This window comes from Taeniopygia guttata, chromosome 1A (genome assembly GCF_048771995.1).
Source record: "Taeniopygia guttata chromosome 1A, bTaeGut7.mat, whole genome shotgun sequence".
Lineage (NCBI taxonomy): Eukaryota > Metazoa > Chordata > Aves > Passeriformes > Estrildidae > Taeniopygia > Taeniopygia guttata.
In genome coordinates this window covers 47,862,525-47,880,516 of record NC_133025.1, presented here as the reverse complement: position 1 = coordinate 47,880,516, position 17,992 = coordinate 47,862,525, and the positions used below count along the sequence as shown (strand labels likewise).

Here is a 17,992-nt window from a genome sequence, read left to right as displayed (position 1 = left end):
AGGCTGTTACCTGACCTTGCTTTAGAACAATGTCCTTTCGCTCCATCTCTTTGTTTCTCTGCTCCCCCTGGTAAAACTCTGTCAGAACCATTAAACTTCAGACAGAAGAGTTTGGTTTTTGTGCAGCTGCTTGAAGGGTTTTGCAGTTGGCCCTGTAGGCTGTGTTCCCACTATGTCCCCCATTGAGGGGGGTTCCCCAGGCCCTCTGGGGGAGTGGGCTTTGCGCCCTGCTGCCCCGGGGGAAGGTTTTGTGAGCAGTGTTAAGTTCCCCAACCAATTCATGCCAAGGCCAGACAGTTTAATGTGTTATTTATTGACAAGGTGGAGGCTGGGGCAGTGGGGAAGGGAGGAGGCTGGGGCGGGAAGGGGCTGCTCGGGCTGTGCTGGCAGCATGGGGGCGGTGCTTTGAGTCAATTGCTGTTCCCCGCACCTCGTCAGAGGAGCCAGGTGGGAGTGCCTGGCCCCAGCAGGATCTGTTTCCAGTCTGTCCAGCATTGGCCCCCAGCCCCTGAGCAGGGTACGGCTCGGCCAGTGTGTCCCCGGCTCAGCCTCTTCAGGACGTGGGCTAAGAACGCCTGAAGACTTGTCCGGATGAGTCCCCAAGTGCCTCCTCGATGCTGAAGCACAGCAGCTGGAAATGCGGGCAGCGCATCCCGCTCCGGCCAGCGCTGCAGTTTGTGTAAGTCCTGTGATGCTCTCCTCCGGTGGGCTGTCCCCGATGGCAGCGACTCCTGCGTGAGGGGCAGCCCCAGTCCCCCATGGCACGGCCGTCAGACGGTGACCTCGGTCTTGCTGTTGGTGGCGAGGTGCCGGGAGTGCTGCCCGTACAGCGAGGTGGAGGGGCCGAAGGCCTCGGGAGGCCCCTCAGGGCGCAGGGTGGCCAGGCCCGGCCGGCGGGGGCCGCGGTGGGGGGCCCCCTCCCAGCCCCCCGGGAAGGCCAGACCCCCTGGTACCTTGGGGCCCTTGGGCTTGGGCAGGGGGCAGCCCTCGGCCAGCACCGGGCTCTCAGCTGGGAAGGTCAGTGTGCTGGCGGGGGGTGGCTCCAGGCCCCCGAACCGCCGGTAGAAGTCCTCTGTGGCGCTCTCTGTGGGGACAGGTGTGCGCTGTCATCCCTCCAGGGACACCCCTTTCTGCTGCCACGGGGGGACCAGGGAGGGTGCAGTGGTGGAGATGGCTGGGATGGAGCTGTAGGAGGGATTCTGGGTGCTGGGGGATATTGGCAATGAACTGGCTGGGCAGTGCAGTTGTGTCCATGTGGATCCTGAACCCTGATGGGGTGGGCAGTGCTTCAGGTCTGTGTGGGATCCTGGGTGCTGGTTGACTGGGAAGCACAGTGGATCTGAGTGGGACCCTGGGCACAGACTGGCTGGGCAGCACAGCTGGCTGGTGGAGTGGTGAAGGAGCTGCAGAGTTTCTGCTCTGAGCAGAACATTGGGAACCAGGAATATTGGGAAATTGGGATGCTTGTCCTGCCTATGCCCCTTTTGTGAGCCCCTTGCCCCTCCTTACTTGGTTTCTCGGGTCAACAGGGTGCATGCCCCTAGCCACCATCCCATCCCACAGAGCAGCAGCACTCACCTCCAACCTTGAGGGTGGTGTAGGAAGTGTAGTCCGGGGCTGAGAGGGCCAAGCTGCTGGCCAGCGGCAGGCGCTTGCCATGGCTGTGCGGCCGCCCCAGTGAGGGGGCAATGGCCACCGCGTTGTTCAAAGGTGGCTTGTCTGAAGAGGCAGAGACAGATGGGGGCTCAGCCATAGGCTGCACCCTCCCACTGCCTTTATTCACTCAAGGGAACTTTTTTTCCCCCCACCACATCAGTGCCTTACCTGTGCTGTTTCTGGGGGGCCCCCGGGCCAGCCCCTCACTCAGTGGGACCTGCACACCCCCCATGAGGCTGTCCATGTTCTCAGAGGGGCTGTGGCCTGGCTGCTTCAGCAGATCTGTCAGTGTCCTGGAGAGGGGGTGGAGGGCTGTTAGAACAATATCCTGCTCCCCTGGGACCCCCAATTTGTCCCAGCCCTGAACTCCACTCTGAAGGCAGAGCTAGGCAGCCTGGGGCTAGGAAAGAGCCACTGGGAGCAGTGCACCCAGAGTGCCCCCAGGCTTTTGCCACCTGGGATAACAAGTCTAACAGCTAATTGGGATCTGGCTGGGGCTGAGCCCTCCAGTGCCAGGAGCATCAGTGGGTAAAAGTAGTGAGGGAGATGCATGGCTTGGAGCAGGCTGCAAGGGTATGATGAACTGAGGCAGAAGAAACTGATCTGATGGAAGCTGGAGCAACATCTCTGTGATGCTCTCCTGGAGCAAGAGCATGGTGGAACAGGGGAGAGGCAGCAACACCTCCACTCAAGTGCCTTCAAAACAGAGAAGACCCCAAGGAAGGGATTAGAGCGGCCACTTGTGCCCCTTTGGGGAAGGAAATAAACTAGTGGCAGCCTCTGGCGCAGGCGCTGTCTGTGCATAACACCCTTCTTGTAAGTAACAGCATTAAACATTAAACACCATTACATAAGATAGAGCCCTATTTCGTTTAACATTCATGGACAGAGATTCTGCAGTCCCACCACAGTGCGCTGGCAATGCCAGAGTGGGGCACAGCGGCAATGCTGGAGAAGGGCGCACTGGCAGTGCCAGAGTGGGATCACAATGGCAGTGTCAGAGCAGGGCATGCCAGCAATGCTGGAGCAAGGTACACCAATGCTGGTGGTGTCAGAGGAGGGTACAACAGCAGTGACAGAGGGACCACGTTGGCAGTGCTGGAGCAGGACCTAGCCATGTGCCACTGCAGCCTTTGGCAGCAAGTCCCAGAACAGGATGGGATGCTCCTGCTGGCACTGGGCTTTGTGATGAGAAGACACACCATTCCCCCTGCAGAGGCCATGACTGCAAGAGTGCAGGGGTGTCCACTCAGGGCTTTTTTTGGCTCGCTAATCCCCAGCTCACTGTCAGCATACCTTGCGCCTCAAAGGCTCTGGCTGGCTCACAGACACACACCGTGAGCTGATGGTTAGCAAGTGGTTGGACAATAAAACAGCAGATTAAACTCAACATGCATAAATGCAAATTGGAGAGGAAGGGGGGAATAATCCTGACTTGATAGATGTGTCAGCTCACGGCACCAGGGTGCTCAAAAACCTAGCGAACGGGATGCTCGGAATTTCCAGGAAAAGTAGTGAGAACAAGGAAGAAAGCAATGGATTGTTCCTGGGGGATGCTTATGCTTGTGAGGACCTGAGGGAGCCTTTTCCTCCCAGTTTGGAATCAGTCAACATCACAGGGCAGGGGCAAGAGCACAGCTACAAGGAAAGGTCACTTGCCCTGTGGGTTAATTTCACATCATTCTTGGGAAGCTTTGTGTAGCAATCCCTCTGGGGTCACTTAATCTCCAGATGGGCCAAGAGAGCCCTGATAGAGCTGAAGAAATTGAAACAAGCAAGAAACAAGCCCTGGCAGCTGAGCAGCTGGAAGGCAGCTTGGCAGAAAAGGGCTTGGGGTTCCTGGTGGACACCAAGTTGACCATGAGCCAGCAGAGTGCCCCTGGGACAAAAGCGCTGAATGGTTTCCTGGTCCGCATTAGGCAAAGTGTTGCCAGCAGGTCGGAGGAAGGCAATCCTTCCTCTCTGCTCGGCAGTCGTAAGGCCACACCTCTGGCCTGCTGGCTCCAGCTCAATACAGGAGAAGCATGGATGTACGGGAGAGAGTCCAGGGGAGGGCCACGAAGATGGGACTGGATCATTTTTTATATGAGGAGAAGCTGAGAGAGCTGAGACTGTTCAGCCTGGAGAAGTGAAGGTTTTGGGGGATCTTATCAATGTATGTGAGTATCTGAAGGGAGGTGCAACAAGGACAGTGTCAAGCTAACAAGAGGTGACAGGTGCAAACAGAAACAGGAAATACTGTTCAAACAGAAAAAAAAAAACTTTTTTTTTCCCCTGCAGAAGTTAAATGCTTGACCTGGCTCCCTCGGGAGACTGTGGCATCTCCATGCTGCAGCTATTCAAAACCTGCACCTTCCCAGGAACCTTCCTGCAACAGACTGACCCAACCAGGGTTCAGGCCGTGGATGCTGCAGTCAGAGAATCTCTGGGCACAAGCCTAGGCAGGCAGTGGGCTGTGCCTAGGCAGGGCAGGGGGAGGCAAGTCCTCCGAGGCCATGGGTGTGGGCTGTCAACTCAGGGAGCTGCCGCCCTGTCAACTCCCACCTTCCCTGGGGTGCACTGCTCACCAGCCCCTCCCCACTGGACACTGCCTGCTCTTGCCTGCCCCCGGGGCCAGCGCTCAAACAGGCTTGTTTCAACAGGAAGTTCGATGCGATTTGACCTATTTTTTAAATTATTTTTTCTTTTCCTCGGGTCTATTTATGAAGCTTGAGCAATCCTTTATCTATGACTTCTCTCCACATAAATCCGTCAATGCTCTTTCTCATAAATGTGCCCTCCGTGCTGACTGCTCGGGGCGTGTGGACAATAACAATTAACAATAACTGCTCAAGCAGCAATTAATGAGCTGTTTTGCTAAGGTGAGAAGCACACACGAATCCCCAGCAACAACACTTGGATTCATCCTGCCCTTGCACCACAAGTAGTGCCACTGGCCAGGGCTGCCAGTACGGCTCTCAGGGACTGCAACCCTTCCCTGGCTCATCCCCAGGTAATGCAGTGCAGGAAAAGTGAACATGGAGGGTGACACTATGGAGGAGCTGTGGTCTCACTGAACATCACCTTGGGGGTTTTGAGCCTCAGTCTGCTCCTGTGGCTGGGGGGCTTGAGGAAGGTCAAGCCACATGTCCCTAGGTCACCTGGTAGTCTGCAGCACCAAGATGGATCTGGAGTGCAGAAGGAGGAAGGGAACAGAGAGCAGATGTAGCTTTAGACCTGCACTGCTCATTTGCAAAAAGTCCTGATGAATGGAACCGCTGAGGCCTCCATCCACACTCTGTCCATGGATACAGAGAGAACATGAGGCCATGTGTGAGGGTGGCTTGCCACCCAGCTTGCCTGAGTGTCAGCTGGGTGGGCATGCAGCTACCTCCATGGCAAGCCTAGTTTTGCTTAAGGGTGTGACAAAGATGCCCCAAATCAGCCTATTGCAAGACCTGAGACGAAGCACAAAGGCAGATCCAGAAGCAATAATGATGGAGGCCAAGAGATCTTCACAGCAGAAGCCATGCATGAAGCACTCATTGCTCCTGATCCATCCCCAGGGGATGTGCTTGTGTGGGAGCAGGATGCTGACCTGGCATGGCAGCTCAGCCCAGAGCCTGACTCAGTATCGGGAAGCCCAGGCCGCATACCTGGCCCAGCAGGAGAGAGTATGCAAGTCCTGGCAAGGGGACAGGGAACAATGGGGGGAGACAGGAGCACAGCCTCCAGGAGAGAGGAGAGATAATGGACCGATGAGGTGAAGTGACATTGCCATGAGCTGAACCCTTGGTGGGGACACAGAAGGTGGCAGCCACTGGATGAGTGGGGTGATGAGGTTTGGAGCAGAGGTGCAGCATTGCAGGAGGCACAGAGCACACTGCAGCCACAGGTGAACATCCCAACTGCTCATACCACCTCTGCATGCAGTGAGAGCCTCATCTTCACCTCCCAAGGGAGACATTTCCCACAGCTTATAGCATGTCTGCTCAGGGCAGAGGTGCCCATCCATGCAACTGAGCAACACAGGCACTGTGGAACACCTGCCCAGTGGGGCTGGTACACTCAGGGATGCTCAGGAAGGTGTGGGGTTATCAAGGTGTCTTTGCAAAATTGAGTTGCAGTGGTGGGTATTGGAGTTCGGGCAAAGTGGAAATGAGCATCCCCAAACATTACATTCAGTTTAGGGACAGATCTCCAGGTCTCGCTCCCTACTGGAGCTGGATCCTCTTTTGTCCCCCAGAGAGCTAGGGCAGCATGTGATAGCACACCATGCTGCCTGCAAACACGTTTTTTAGGTCTTCACCATGACCTGCTACCATGGACATCAACTGCAGGTGTGGCCCTGTTGAGCATTGCCAGAGAAACACTCAGCACAGCTGGAGGTGCAGTGGGGCCAAATTTGGGGACCCCAGATAGCACGGGAAGACCCAGAGAGTGAAAAGCCAGAGTTGAGCACTCACCTACTGCAGCTGCCTGGGCACCTGCTCCTAATAGGTGTTTTGCCCTTCTCCAGAATCCCCCCTACTCCCTAGGAGGCTGCTCCTTGCCCAGTTCTTCCCACAGGGTTGTTCACACCAGCTGTAAGTTTGCAATTCCCACCCAGGAAGTTTTCTGGGAGAGGTCCGAGGCACGTGCTTGCTCTCAATGTAATGGGCACAGACAGATCCAGGAGGCCCCCAAGGACCCAACGTCCTCGGAGATCCGGGGACTGAATAAAAACACAGGCAGGTGTTCCTGACTCAACGCGGGGCTTGGCCAGGCTAAGCAAGTGATGGGGACAGATGCCAAGCATGAGCCGAGCAGGAAGGAGAGGGGATTGCAGGAGCTGCCATAAGGCCCTGCAGCAGGAAGGCGGATGAGGACGGGAGGACAAACCAGGTAGCTGCAATCACTTGAGCACCCACTTCCCTGGGTGAACCAGCAGCCAAATCCATAAGGAGACGAAGACATATTGGAGATGGCCAAGGTATGGAAGTATCAGGACAAGCTAGGCTCAGACTCAGGTGTGTCCATCAGAGGGGAGCTGATGGACTTTTTGCATCTGGTCGCTCTTCTTGGGTTTGGACCAGGACCAGAACCATGACAAACAACATCTGGAGGTGCAGACGTGGTTGACCCTACCCCCCATGTGAGAAACCTGCAAGCAGCAGCGGTAGGAGCTGTCCAGGGCAGCACAAAGTGCTCCCCAGGAGCGGAAAAACCCTGGCGGGAGGGAGGGACAGGAATGGAAATCAAGACAACTGTGCAACAGGGAGCTGGCCCAAGGCCATGATGCGGTGCCCAAGGAGCAAATAAGAAGCTCCTACCTGAGGCGCCAGAAGAGAGGCAAGGTGGCACTGCCCATGCCTTGGACCATGCGTGGGTACAGTGGCAAGCCAGGTAGAAATAACCCTGCTGTATCAGAAGCACCAAGACGAAGCATATTCCCCCAGCTGCCCAGGCACTGTGGAATGGACGTGACAGCATTCCTTTTTGGATGCTGATGCCTTGTACCCAGCCTTTGGCACTGCCTCCATTGGCCCGGCACCCAGGAAGTCGTGTCAGCCTGGTGTCTTGCCTGGTTCCTGGGGCTCTGCACCTGATGCACCACTCCTGCCCTGCCACAGCTTTCCAGTCACCATCCCTGTGGAACCAGAGCTGCTCACAATTTGCACAGAAGGACACAGGGCACAGAAGAGGGCAAGACTTCTCCTAACTTCTGCTGTGATGGAGGTGCCCTTTCTGATTTTGTCCCTCAAAGGTGGATGAGAAAAACTCGTCTTCTCCCAGTCTGTATGCTAGTGCCCAAAAGATATGTGGCTTTATGCAGAACAGGCACCTATCTCTCCAAACTCAGGGGGAAAATTCAGGCTTGCATGAGTTTAGAGGGAGGGGGAACCAGGGGAAACACATGGCTCCAGCAGCGCAGAATTGAGGCTACCCAGCCCCTGGGTGAAAAACAGCCCCTGGTGAGTGGCAGCAGTCCCACCAGCATCTGGTGGCGGGAGAAGGCAATACCCAGTGGCAGGGGATGAGGACATGGGTCTGGGTGTCCCAGAGTCTGACACCTCCCCGAGCACAGTATCTCCTTCCCAGGGGGTGGGGGAGATGACCAAAAAAAGATGCGGCGGCAGGCAAGTAGAAGGGGATCGGGAAGCTGGCAGAGGCCGTATTGATCCTGTCAAGGTGCCAGCACTTCTTCAGGCAGCACAGGGGGAGGCGTGGGCACATAGCAGCACACAGCCAGGCTCCCTGCCAAGGTGGGGGCACAGCATGGATCCCCCCAAAACTGCCTCTTGTGTCTCAGGAGGGTCCTGTGACCCCTCCTCCAACCAAGGGGGATCAGCCTCTGCTCCCCTGGGTGGATTCAAAAAGTAGGATGGGTCTGGATTTGGGGTGCAGCACCCAGTGGCTGCATAAGTCCCAAATGGACAGGGGAAAAAGGGTGATCCAGGGGAAGGAGAGTGTGTTGGTGCTGGGGGTTGCAATCAGGACAGTTGCCTGATCATCCCTATGAAATAATTTCCATCAGCCCTGCTTTTCCTTTTTTAAAAGCTAAAATTCCTTAACAAAATGTCATGAAAATGGATTTCTCTCCAGGCTTGATGTCCTCACCGGGAAGATGCAAAGTAGAGCCCCAAAATGGGGAGAGAAGCATGTATTGGCAGCAGGAGGGAGAGGGGAAGATGCAGTGACAGCCACAGCACCAGCACAGGAGTTGGGGGAGAGGCAGAGGGTCTCCAGTGCCTAAGTATGTCTGACACCTTGACCTTCCCCCTGCCAGCCCTGTGCTCAGCCCCAGGGTGGGCTGAAAAGCAGGGGTTGGAGCCACAGGGCATGGATTCCAGGAAGAAGCTGCCCAACTTTCCACTGGAGGGTGTGCCCCAGGGGGTATAAGAGTGTGGCCGCCCCCTGCATGGGTGTCCTAGCGCACAGAGCAGACACCAGAGCACACGCGTGCATGCACATACATGTGTGTGTGCACACATGCACACAGAGTTGGCACAGCAGCCATGGTGGAACTGTCATTGCCACCTCGTCTCCCCCAGCGCTGCAAGCAAGGCTGAGATCAAGAGGACTGCAGTCCAGACCCGGTCTCACCTTCCTAGGGCGTTGGGAATCACACATTTGTTGTGGGGGGGAGGTCACATCCTATAGCTCACATGTCACCCACCCCACTGTCTGGTGGATTGGCACTCCTGAGCCAGGGACATGCCTCCTCAAGAGACAGAGCAGGTCATTTTGAGAGGAGATGGGCGTACAACCACCCCTTCTCGTGGAGGCTGTCCTGGCTGCCAGCCCTCCCTACCAGGTTAGTAGGCTACAGCCAACCCACCCCCTGGTGTTTCAGCATGCTGGACAGGGATTTTAGGGATCACCTCACCCTCTTGGCAGTCCCAAGGTGAAGCCAGGGTTCAGTCTACGCAATCGGCTAGGAACATGAGCTGCCACCCTTGGGAAGATGAAGCAGGAAAAGTGGGGGACTGGACCCCTTTACCTGGAGACGGTCATCTCTGTCTGGGGACCCTGTGCCTTCTCCAGGCCCAGCTTGGTGAAGATGCCCACCAGCACCATGATGGCCACCACACCGCAGATGATGTAGACGATCATGTTGGTCTTGTCACGAGTGGGGTCCTCGGGGGTCTCGTCCACACGGGCAGGCGGCTGGCCCGTGTTGACCCAGTTGGGGGTGTCGTAGTTGGAGCAGCCACTCTGGTCCAGCCGCCCGGGCTTGAACTGGCAGCAGAAGCGGTACCCGCAGGTCCCGCAGCAGTACTGGTAGATGCCGGCATTGCAGTTGAACGGCGGGTCCCACTGCCCCATCACGTCGTAGTACCCGCGGCAGCGGTCCCCCCCCGGTGGTGCCGCTCCGGTGGGCGCGGGGACCGTGGTCTCCGGCGGCGGAGCCTGGCTGCTGTTCCCGCTCTCCCCGGGCCCCCCGGTGCTGGGCTCGCCGCTCCACACCCGGCCCGGCTCCAGCAGCACCAGGCAGCAGATACCCACGACGTAGCTCGGCTCCATGCGCCCGCGGCTCCGGGGGGCCATCTGGGCGAGGAGACGAGTTAGAGCCGCTCGCCCAGGACCGGCCGCATGGCCGCCGAAGAGTCCCGATGGTGGAGAAACGGGCTGGGGAGAAGGGGGGCGTAACGGAGGGAAGGCAAAAAAGGGAGGAAAAAAAGAAGTGGGTGAAAAATAAAAGTGCGAGGGGACGTACCCTCTCCCCGTTTCTCTCCAGATCGGCCGACAGGCAGAGATTCAGAGCAGGGGGCGAGGCGGGCGGCATGAGAGAGCCGCCGCCTCCCGCCGGCCGGGGAGAGGACGCGGCGGCGGGCGGCGGGAGCGGGCGGGCGGGTCGGGCGCCGGCGGCCGCCCCATCCCCGCGCCTCTGCCCGCGCCTCCCGGCACCGCGCTCCGCCGAGGAGACAGCGAGGAGAGAGAATGGAAAAGCAGCAAAAGCCCTTCGCACCAGGGCGGGAGGAGCAGCAGCAGGAGGAGGAGGAGTGCGGGGGAGAGGGGGAGGGAGCCGGCGCGGCCAGCGAGGCGCAGGGGGCTCGGCTCCCCCGTCGCCTGACAGCCTCCCGAGGAAACCGGAGAAGGTCCTTCACCGAGTCCTCTGCCAGGCTCCCCGCCGCCGCCGGGCGGCAAGACACCCGCCCTCCCCGTCGGGCAGCCGCCGCGGGCGGCCGGACACGCGTGGCACCAGTCCCGCGCTGCCCGCCTGCCCCCGAACACCACCAAGCCCCGCCGCGGCACCCCCACTCGCCCGGACGGGAGCTGCGGGGCTGCAGGCGGGCACTTAGTGGTACAGGAGAGATGTAATCTGGGGGGACAAAGCCCCCGGGGGTGGTGGGGTGCCCTTCTGCAGTCTCTCAGCCAGGGAACACTTAGGGAAGGGGGGAGAGCAACAGTCCCAGATCCTTGTGAACATCAGAGCATCCTCCAAGGGGAGCTGTCGACGAGGGGCTGTAGGATGAGCAAAGTGGGGCGCTACTGGGGCACCCCTAGCAAGGCATCCTCCACAGAGTCGGGATGATTTTCAACCAGCCTCTGGCTAGCCATGTGTTTGGACTTTGAAGTTCAGACTCTCTGGGGAATGTGCATCCACTGTTCTGGTCCCAGGCTGATGCCACCCAAAAAGGTGGTATTCATCCTCACTGCCAGCTCCTCTTCCCAGAAAGGCACGATTTGCCTTTCCGGCTCTGGAGCCATTGTGATAAGAGCAGGGTAGGGCAAACTGAGGGGCTGTTGGGCCCCTTGCCCAGCACTAACACATTGCACAGCCTGTAACAAGGGCTGGGGTGAGGGGCAGTGACATATGGGAGCTGAGGCTGCAGCCTCATCACCTCCAGACAGACCTAAATCCTGTAGCAGGGAAGGTCAACAAATCTGGCATCACCACTGTGTTTTTGGGCATCTATTCCCTCCATGCTCTGTGAGAGAGAGGATGAATAATGCGTTGTTTTGTCTTGCCTGGTTTGTACTCTAACCTGGAGGATGTGGCTGCCCTTGGGCTGCATAGTACTGGCACAGGAGACCCCAACCCCGGGCAAGTGGTGATATAAAAAGACATTATAATGATGAAGGTGGGATTAAACAGGTCCTGGAGGCTTATCTCCCTCAGGCCAACACTGAAGTCCCATGGACCAGCCTGTCCTCAGGAGCCATGCCTTACCTGCCACACCACAGGGGGCAGACTGAGGGTCCCACATGGGATGAAACACTCCATCATCATCCTGCCTGTGCATCATGGCAATCCGATATTTCAGGCTGGAGCTTTGCACAAAAAGCTTCCCACCCCATTGAGGGTGAAGCACTCGTGTGTTTTTCTGGGGGATGGATTTAGAGGATAAAATATCCTTTCCCTATTCACCAAGCCTGAGCCCTCCAGGCCCCCGGTTGCTTCCCATCTGGAGTCTGGCAAAAGTCAAAGACATTGAAAGCATGGATGAGGAGAGCAGCTGGAGCCCGGGACGTGTCCATCGGTCCCAAGTGCCTCAACCTAATAGAGATCCATTAGGTAAGGTAGCTTGTAGCCTCCAGAGCTTCCTGAAAGATATAAAAATCTAGTGAGGCGGAAAAGGCACACTTTCCCTGCATCTCGGAGGGCTCTCTGATGAAAGGCCCCATCGTCTGGAAGTTGCAGACATGGGGGTCGTTACCACTAATAGCCGAAAGCAGCATTGGCCTTGAGAGAATCTGCACAAGCAAAGTTTGCGGCTGCCCAGGTAACGCCAGCAATCGTTTCCCAGGCACCGGCTGATCGCTCCCGACGTGTGTGCGAGCACAGTCGCCCCGGGGGCCCGGAGAGTTTAACAGACTGTTAACAGGCAGAGCGAAAAACTGGCCAAAATCGGGGAGTTTGATGGAAAATGGTTGCCTGGCATGACCTGGGAAAGCGGGAACGGTTTTAAGGCAGGGGGAGGGTGTTTACTGAGTGTGAAGCAGCCGATTTAAAGGGTCTCTGGGAGCGAGAAGGAGGGAGGAAGAGCCGCTCGCAGGCGTTATCTGCGTGCATCAGCCCAAAAGGAAACCAAAGCCAAGGGCACGGTTCGGAGGAGCGTCCGCCCGGCACGTCCCCGGCGCGCAGGGCCGGCCGGGGCTGGCTCCGTGCAGTGCTGGCACCAGGGGCTGCAGCTCGCAGCCCCGCTGAGCCGTCAGCTCATCTTTGTCAAATAAGTGACCCAGCCTCTGGCTGCATCCCCAAAGGGAGGGGGTTGTGAGAGGGAAATCCTGTAGCTCGGCACCTACACTCTCACATCACTGGGAAGCAGCGGCAGGACCCGCAGGAAAATTCAGGTCAGCAGGGACCTCCGGAGAAAAAGCAAATAACATGCTTGCAACATCCACTGACAATTCTAGGGAAGGGGATTTGGGAGAAGAGCTCCGTTAGTCTTTGACCACCAGCCTTGGAGGATGTCACAGAAATATTCCCTGTAGTGACAATGCCACCCGGACTACAGAAGGGTGTCTCTGCGCCTGCAGAAATAGGATATTCGGGCCGCTCAACACCGAGCGGGGAGGGATGCGCCGAGCACTGACACTGTAAACAGATTGTTTCTGGCAGGGCACAGTGATCTGGAGAAGATCCTCTCTGTCACAGCCAGAGAGCCCGACAGACCCAGATCCCCGCTGATCATGGGGGTGCAAGCCTAGCAGAGCTGCCAAGCTCTTGCCCGAGGAACAGGAGGAGGAGGGAGCCATCACCATCATCAGTGTGAAGTAAAGCCCGGGGAGCCTCCCTCAGTGTGGGAGGATTTGGGGTGCAGTCAACTCCTGAGAAAAGCTGGCAGTCGGTGTTTGGAGCCCCAAAGCTACCCAGCCAGGTCCCCCTCCCTGCTACCCAGGGAATCAGAGACACTTTCCCTTCCCGAAAAAGTGATTTTTACCTATGCAAGACTGAGCTGGATGCAGGGCCAAGGGGTGAATGAGGGAAAGGATGCTGCTGTGGGATGAATGCCCCATCTCGAAGGGCTGTGCTGCAATAGGAGGGCTCCAGCACCTCATGTTCGTGTGCTGAGGAGTGCTGCTAGAGTGGGTTTTGCTGTTTGCAAATCAGCAGCTAACACCCGACATCATCATCTAGGAAGAACTGAAGGCGAAGGAAGGCTGTCAGGAAGAGCTTCCAGCATGCGCTGTGACACTGTCCCCTGCCTGGAGGCAGAGGAGAGGCAGAGCTCCTGCCACTATCCCTGGGGGTACCTGGGGCGTGTGCTTCCCCCCACACTTCCCACCATTCCCCAGTATACACAGAGAAATTTGCTTCTCTCTGAAACTTGAGCTACTGATGCTGGTTCTGTTCCAGCCAGGGCTAGAGCTAGGGAAGAGTCTCCCCTTGCCTTTGTCTCTGTGAGGGAAATTTCTTTGGCCATCAGCATCCTGTTTGTAAGTTTTGTGTTTTCTCAGACTCATTGTCTAGGAGTGGGACAAGTAACCCCTGGATTGTGATTAGGGATCCCTGGGGTCAAGTGCTGGGCTAGTGTGCAATAAGATGCTACTCCTCTCCTCACATTATCATAGACTCAATGGATTAGGGAAACCAAAGCAGGTCTTGGATTGCTGGCATTGGAAAACTAAAGCAGGGGAAAGTTAAATGCACTGAGGGAGGTACAGAGATGAGGTGGCTGAGCCCAGAGCAACCACCATCCACCCTATTTCCAACACAATGTGCACAAGGGTTTTATTCTCCTGCCTGTGCTTGATGCTCTGGCTGTAAAAGGGCTGTTAAAGAACAACTGTGCCTCATAACGGCTTATAGAGAATACAGAAGCATATGTGCTTTACCATTACCATCATAACTGCAAACATTCAAAAGTTGAGATTTGCTTCCAGCTTTCAGCTTCCCAAACAACGACTGGATTCGAATCCAAATGACATCCAGAGGAATGAGGAGAAAATCAGCTCAAAGCAAAGGCTTATTTTTAATTTATGTCGCAGTATGGGCAAGCAGGATCTGGGCTGGAATCTCGAGCTCCCTCAGCTGCCAGTGTTAGAGGGCAGCCTCCACATACAGCACAAAGGTCCATGAGCATCAGCTGTGACCCCCAGACCCCCAGGCTGTCTGCATATGGACTTTGCATTTAGGATTAAATTGGGAGGCAATGCTGGTAAATGCTTCCCCTTTGCAGACACTTGGTACCCATCAGCTCGCTAGCCCAGGGGTTTTGCTGGCACAGTCTGGAGGTTGTGTTTGGGATGGCAGAGTCTTTGCAGCCCGTTTACAGTCATCTGAGCTTCAGTGAAGTCAGTGGGACGTTGACCCAAAACTGTCCCCTCACTGGTGCCTACAGGCTGAGCAGGAGCACCCCAGCCTCAAACCTCCTTCTACACTGGGCTTGTGTGGCAGGTCCCTGCTGCTGTCCTGGGTGGAGCCCGAGTATTTTCTCCTTTCCTCTTCAAAGTAAGTTTCTACCAGTTTTTCAAGCATTAAAAAGCCATATAAATACCTGGAAGCAGTAATGCACAGCTCAGCTTACTCAGCAGTGCAGTGGCATCTCTGGCTATGCTCCCTCTCTCCACCCCCTCTGCTCTCACCCCTGACCACCCCTCATGCAGCGCACTGATTCAAACTACAATCATTTAGGGCAAAACACACCCTAAGAGAGAAAGGATGAGAGCAGCCATTGCAATGCAGGGCATCCTTAGGGCTCAGTGTAACAGCTGTGTGTGAAGAGGGTCTGCTGCTGGGAGGATGGGAGGCAGTGGAGCCAGCCCCAGGCTGCTTTAGCCAACTGTGGAGCAATAAAAACCGGACTGTGGCAGCAAAAAGGACCCAGTGTTTCCCCTCCCATGCTTCCCACTCCTGAAGTAGTGGTGGCAGTGAGCTGTTGGGGTTTGCTGGGATAGGGGATTTAGGGTGCCTGCTCCAGCAGCCGAGGCAGGGTCTGCAGGAGGAGGCCATATGGCCGGGAGCAGCGTGCGGCGTGAGCCTCTCCTCGGGAAGGGCGGCCGTGCCAAGCACAGGCTCTGGCACAGGTACCGGCCGGCTGCCAGGTACACTCAGGTGCTGCGGGCGGCTCAGAGCCCGCAGGGCAGCACGGCATGGCCAGCAGGGCAGGATGCCTCTGTGCAAACCAGCTGTCCCTCCTCATCTCCTCATCCCCTGGAAGCAGGAGACGTGAAGGGGCTCATGACCCTCACACAGCACAAGTTTGGGCCAGGTGGATGTAACTGTGCATGTGGTTGTGGCGGGGTGTGACTGTTGATGAAATCTTTGCTTCTACAAGACCAATATTTTGACATGGAAACAGAGGATGACTGGTGGAACATTGGCAGCAGGAGCACATCCATCTCCACCTCTGCTATCTCTTCCCTGTGTGGGGGGATAGGCTCTTCCAGCAGAGACTTGAAGGGGCTCAGCACACTCCTCCTCTCATGATAACTCTTTTCCAGCATAACCTGGCTCCACAAAAGGCTCCCAGTCCACTGGGCTCCTGCACTTTCTTGAGATGCTAAGGGGAGAAAAAGGGACGTGTCCTGAGAAAGATGAGCTTTAAGTAGATACCAGGGAAGGCTTGTGAGCAGAATGGGACACAAAATATCCTTAATTAAAACAATGGAAGGGCAGGGAAGGCCCAGAGAATCAGTTTTGTTTTTCCGATAGAAGAGAACAAGGGTGAGAAGGTACAGAAAACACAGAGGTGTGGATGTGCAATGCCCATGCACCGCCTCTTCACAGAGCAGCGTGCTGCCTTTGGGACCATCACTTTCCTCTGCCTGCCCTTCCACAGGCACTGGTATGTGCCAAGCTGCCTCTTCCCCTCTATAGCAGCAAACTGCAGGCTCTCTATGCCCTTGGCTTCCCAAGAGTGTCCCAGGATGGATGTACTTGCCCTTTGATGTCTCTTTTCACTGGATTACAGAGGAAGGAGAGGGCTTTGCTATCAGAGGGCTGGCTGTGAGCAGGGCTCCCTTGCCCACCGGGAGCCTGTGGGCTTTTGAGCCAGCTTCATTTTGGCATGATCTGCCTTTGCGAGTGAGACCTGCTGAAGATGGCCCAATCCTATTAGTGGCAGGGATTTGCTTCAGGTTTCCTACCATTACCCTGATGACATTTTGTTGTGCAATAAGCCTCTGTCTTTTGGGAGACTAAAAATCAAGCGTACCACTTTCCCACATAGGAACTGTCCCCGTGCCGTGCCGGCAGCAGCCTCGCTGCAGCAATCAGGGGTCACCTTGGTGCTCCTACCAGAGATGTCATTTTCCTTCTGCCTCCGAAATCCCAGCCCAAGGACAGGACAGATGCCACCAGCAGCAGGGATTTAGGTGAAACAAGTCCTGTGTTTTCCACACAGGAAGAGCAAATCAGTGGATAGCTTTGAGACTAATACAAGGACAGTTAGTGGGTGCACCCACCAGTTTCCCTAAGGAGAACAAGGGACCAAGGCATACTGAAAACTCCTAAGACCAGAGATGCAGGAGGATCCATGGCAAATCTTGGGGAAAAGAAGGGGAAAGGAAAAAGGCAAGATATTAGCTCCCGACGAATAATTTCTGAAGGTCTGTGTGAGGTTTGCAAAGTGCTGAGGCTGGATGAGGGGCTCAGTAACTACCTGCAGCTCCACAAAGGACAGGGTAAGGGGGATAATATACAGTGAGGGGAATAGGAATAAATGAAGCAGAACAGGAGAAAAACTGAAGTCCAGACAGAGAGATGTATGTGGCTATAGACAGGCCTCAGACTGGAGCAAGAGAAGCACCATTAAAAACATGCCAAAAGCAGCAGAGAGGGATCAGGGTGGGGGGATGTGACAGGTCTGCTCTCACTTCTGCAGTTGTCTGAATGCGGCTCCAGGATGCAGGTGGAGGGGGCTGTGAAAACTCCTGTGAGTTGCCTGATACTGTGGTCAGGGAAGGCGTGTGACCAACTGAGGAGAGTTGTGTTCAAGCCTCCCAGGTACAAATCCTCACTCATCACTCCTCTTGGAGGACCAGTTCACAGTCTCATAGTTCTTGCAGAGGCAGATGTCCCTGATGTCCTCCAACTGGGGCTCTCACTGCTGGACATTCATCTTGTCACGAGAGCCCTTGTGACATGCTGTGCGGTTGCCCTCTGGTGTAGCTCTTGGCCTCATCCTTTGCTTTCTGCCCCTCATACTCTGTTTCAAGACGTACTATCAGACTTTTGCAGTCAGAGAATGATGATGGCCTTACCCTGGCTGGAGATGGGTTGTGGCTGCTGGAGCAAGGGGGTAAATACTGGGATGTGGCTGCCCTGATCATTTTTAAGGTTTGTTTTTTTGGGTTTTTTTTTGCCAATATTTGTAACAACCAGTGGAGGTAATTGCAAATATGAGGAGAAAAATAAACTCTTGGCATCCACCAGCAGCGGATTTCTCCTCTACCAATGGCAGCATGGAGAGTCCAGCAGGCTTGGGCAATGTCCAAATTAGGTGCAAAAACTCTCATCCACCATCTTTTTTAAGGATGGAGCAGCTGGCAGGCATGGGGTAGATGGTCCTGGCACTGCTGGAAAAGGGAAGCCATGTTCTGAGATCGGAGCTGGGAGAAAAGTTTGGCCAGAGGGCCCCTTCCCCAGGGTCCTGCCTGGGGCATGGGAAGAAGGAACCACACCCTAGGCAGAAACCAAGCTGGCTTAGGGAGCTGCTTCCCAGCCTGCCCCCAGGATTCCATGTTAGCACAGATGTGTCACTGAGCACAGCATGGCCAGAAGATCTCCCAATTTCTGCTCCCTCGGCATCTAGGAGACTGAGACCAGACCCTGGGCCTCTGAGGCATGAAGGATGCAGAGTGATAAAGATTTGCAAACATGGGAGCTCTCTTACCACAGTTTGTCCCTCTTGAGTAAAGGCTGGAGCCCCTGTTTCATGGGGAAGACTGACAGCTCAAAGCTGCTCTAGGTAAAATACTTCCA

The 17,992-nt window shown here is 56.0% G+C and overlaps 1 protein-coding gene across 1 annotated transcript; it reads right to left on the bottom strand.

Moving 5' to 3' along the window:
- Nucleotides 1–292: 292 nt before the first annotated feature.
- SHISA8 (shisa family member 8) lies at nt 293–10,076 on the bottom strand. Its single transcript, XM_030262906.4, has 4 exons — nt 9,119–10,076; nt 1,825–1,949; nt 1,579–1,719; nt 293–1,084 (listed from the first exon to the last, which is right to left on the bottom strand). Exons 1-4 carry the CDS (start codon nt 9,664–9,666, stop codon nt 771–773), a joined length of 1,128 nt encoding a protein of 375 aa, XP_030118766.1. The 5' UTR covers nt 9,667–10,076; the 3' UTR covers nt 293–770.
- Nucleotides 10,077–17,992: the final 7,916 nt, after the last annotated feature.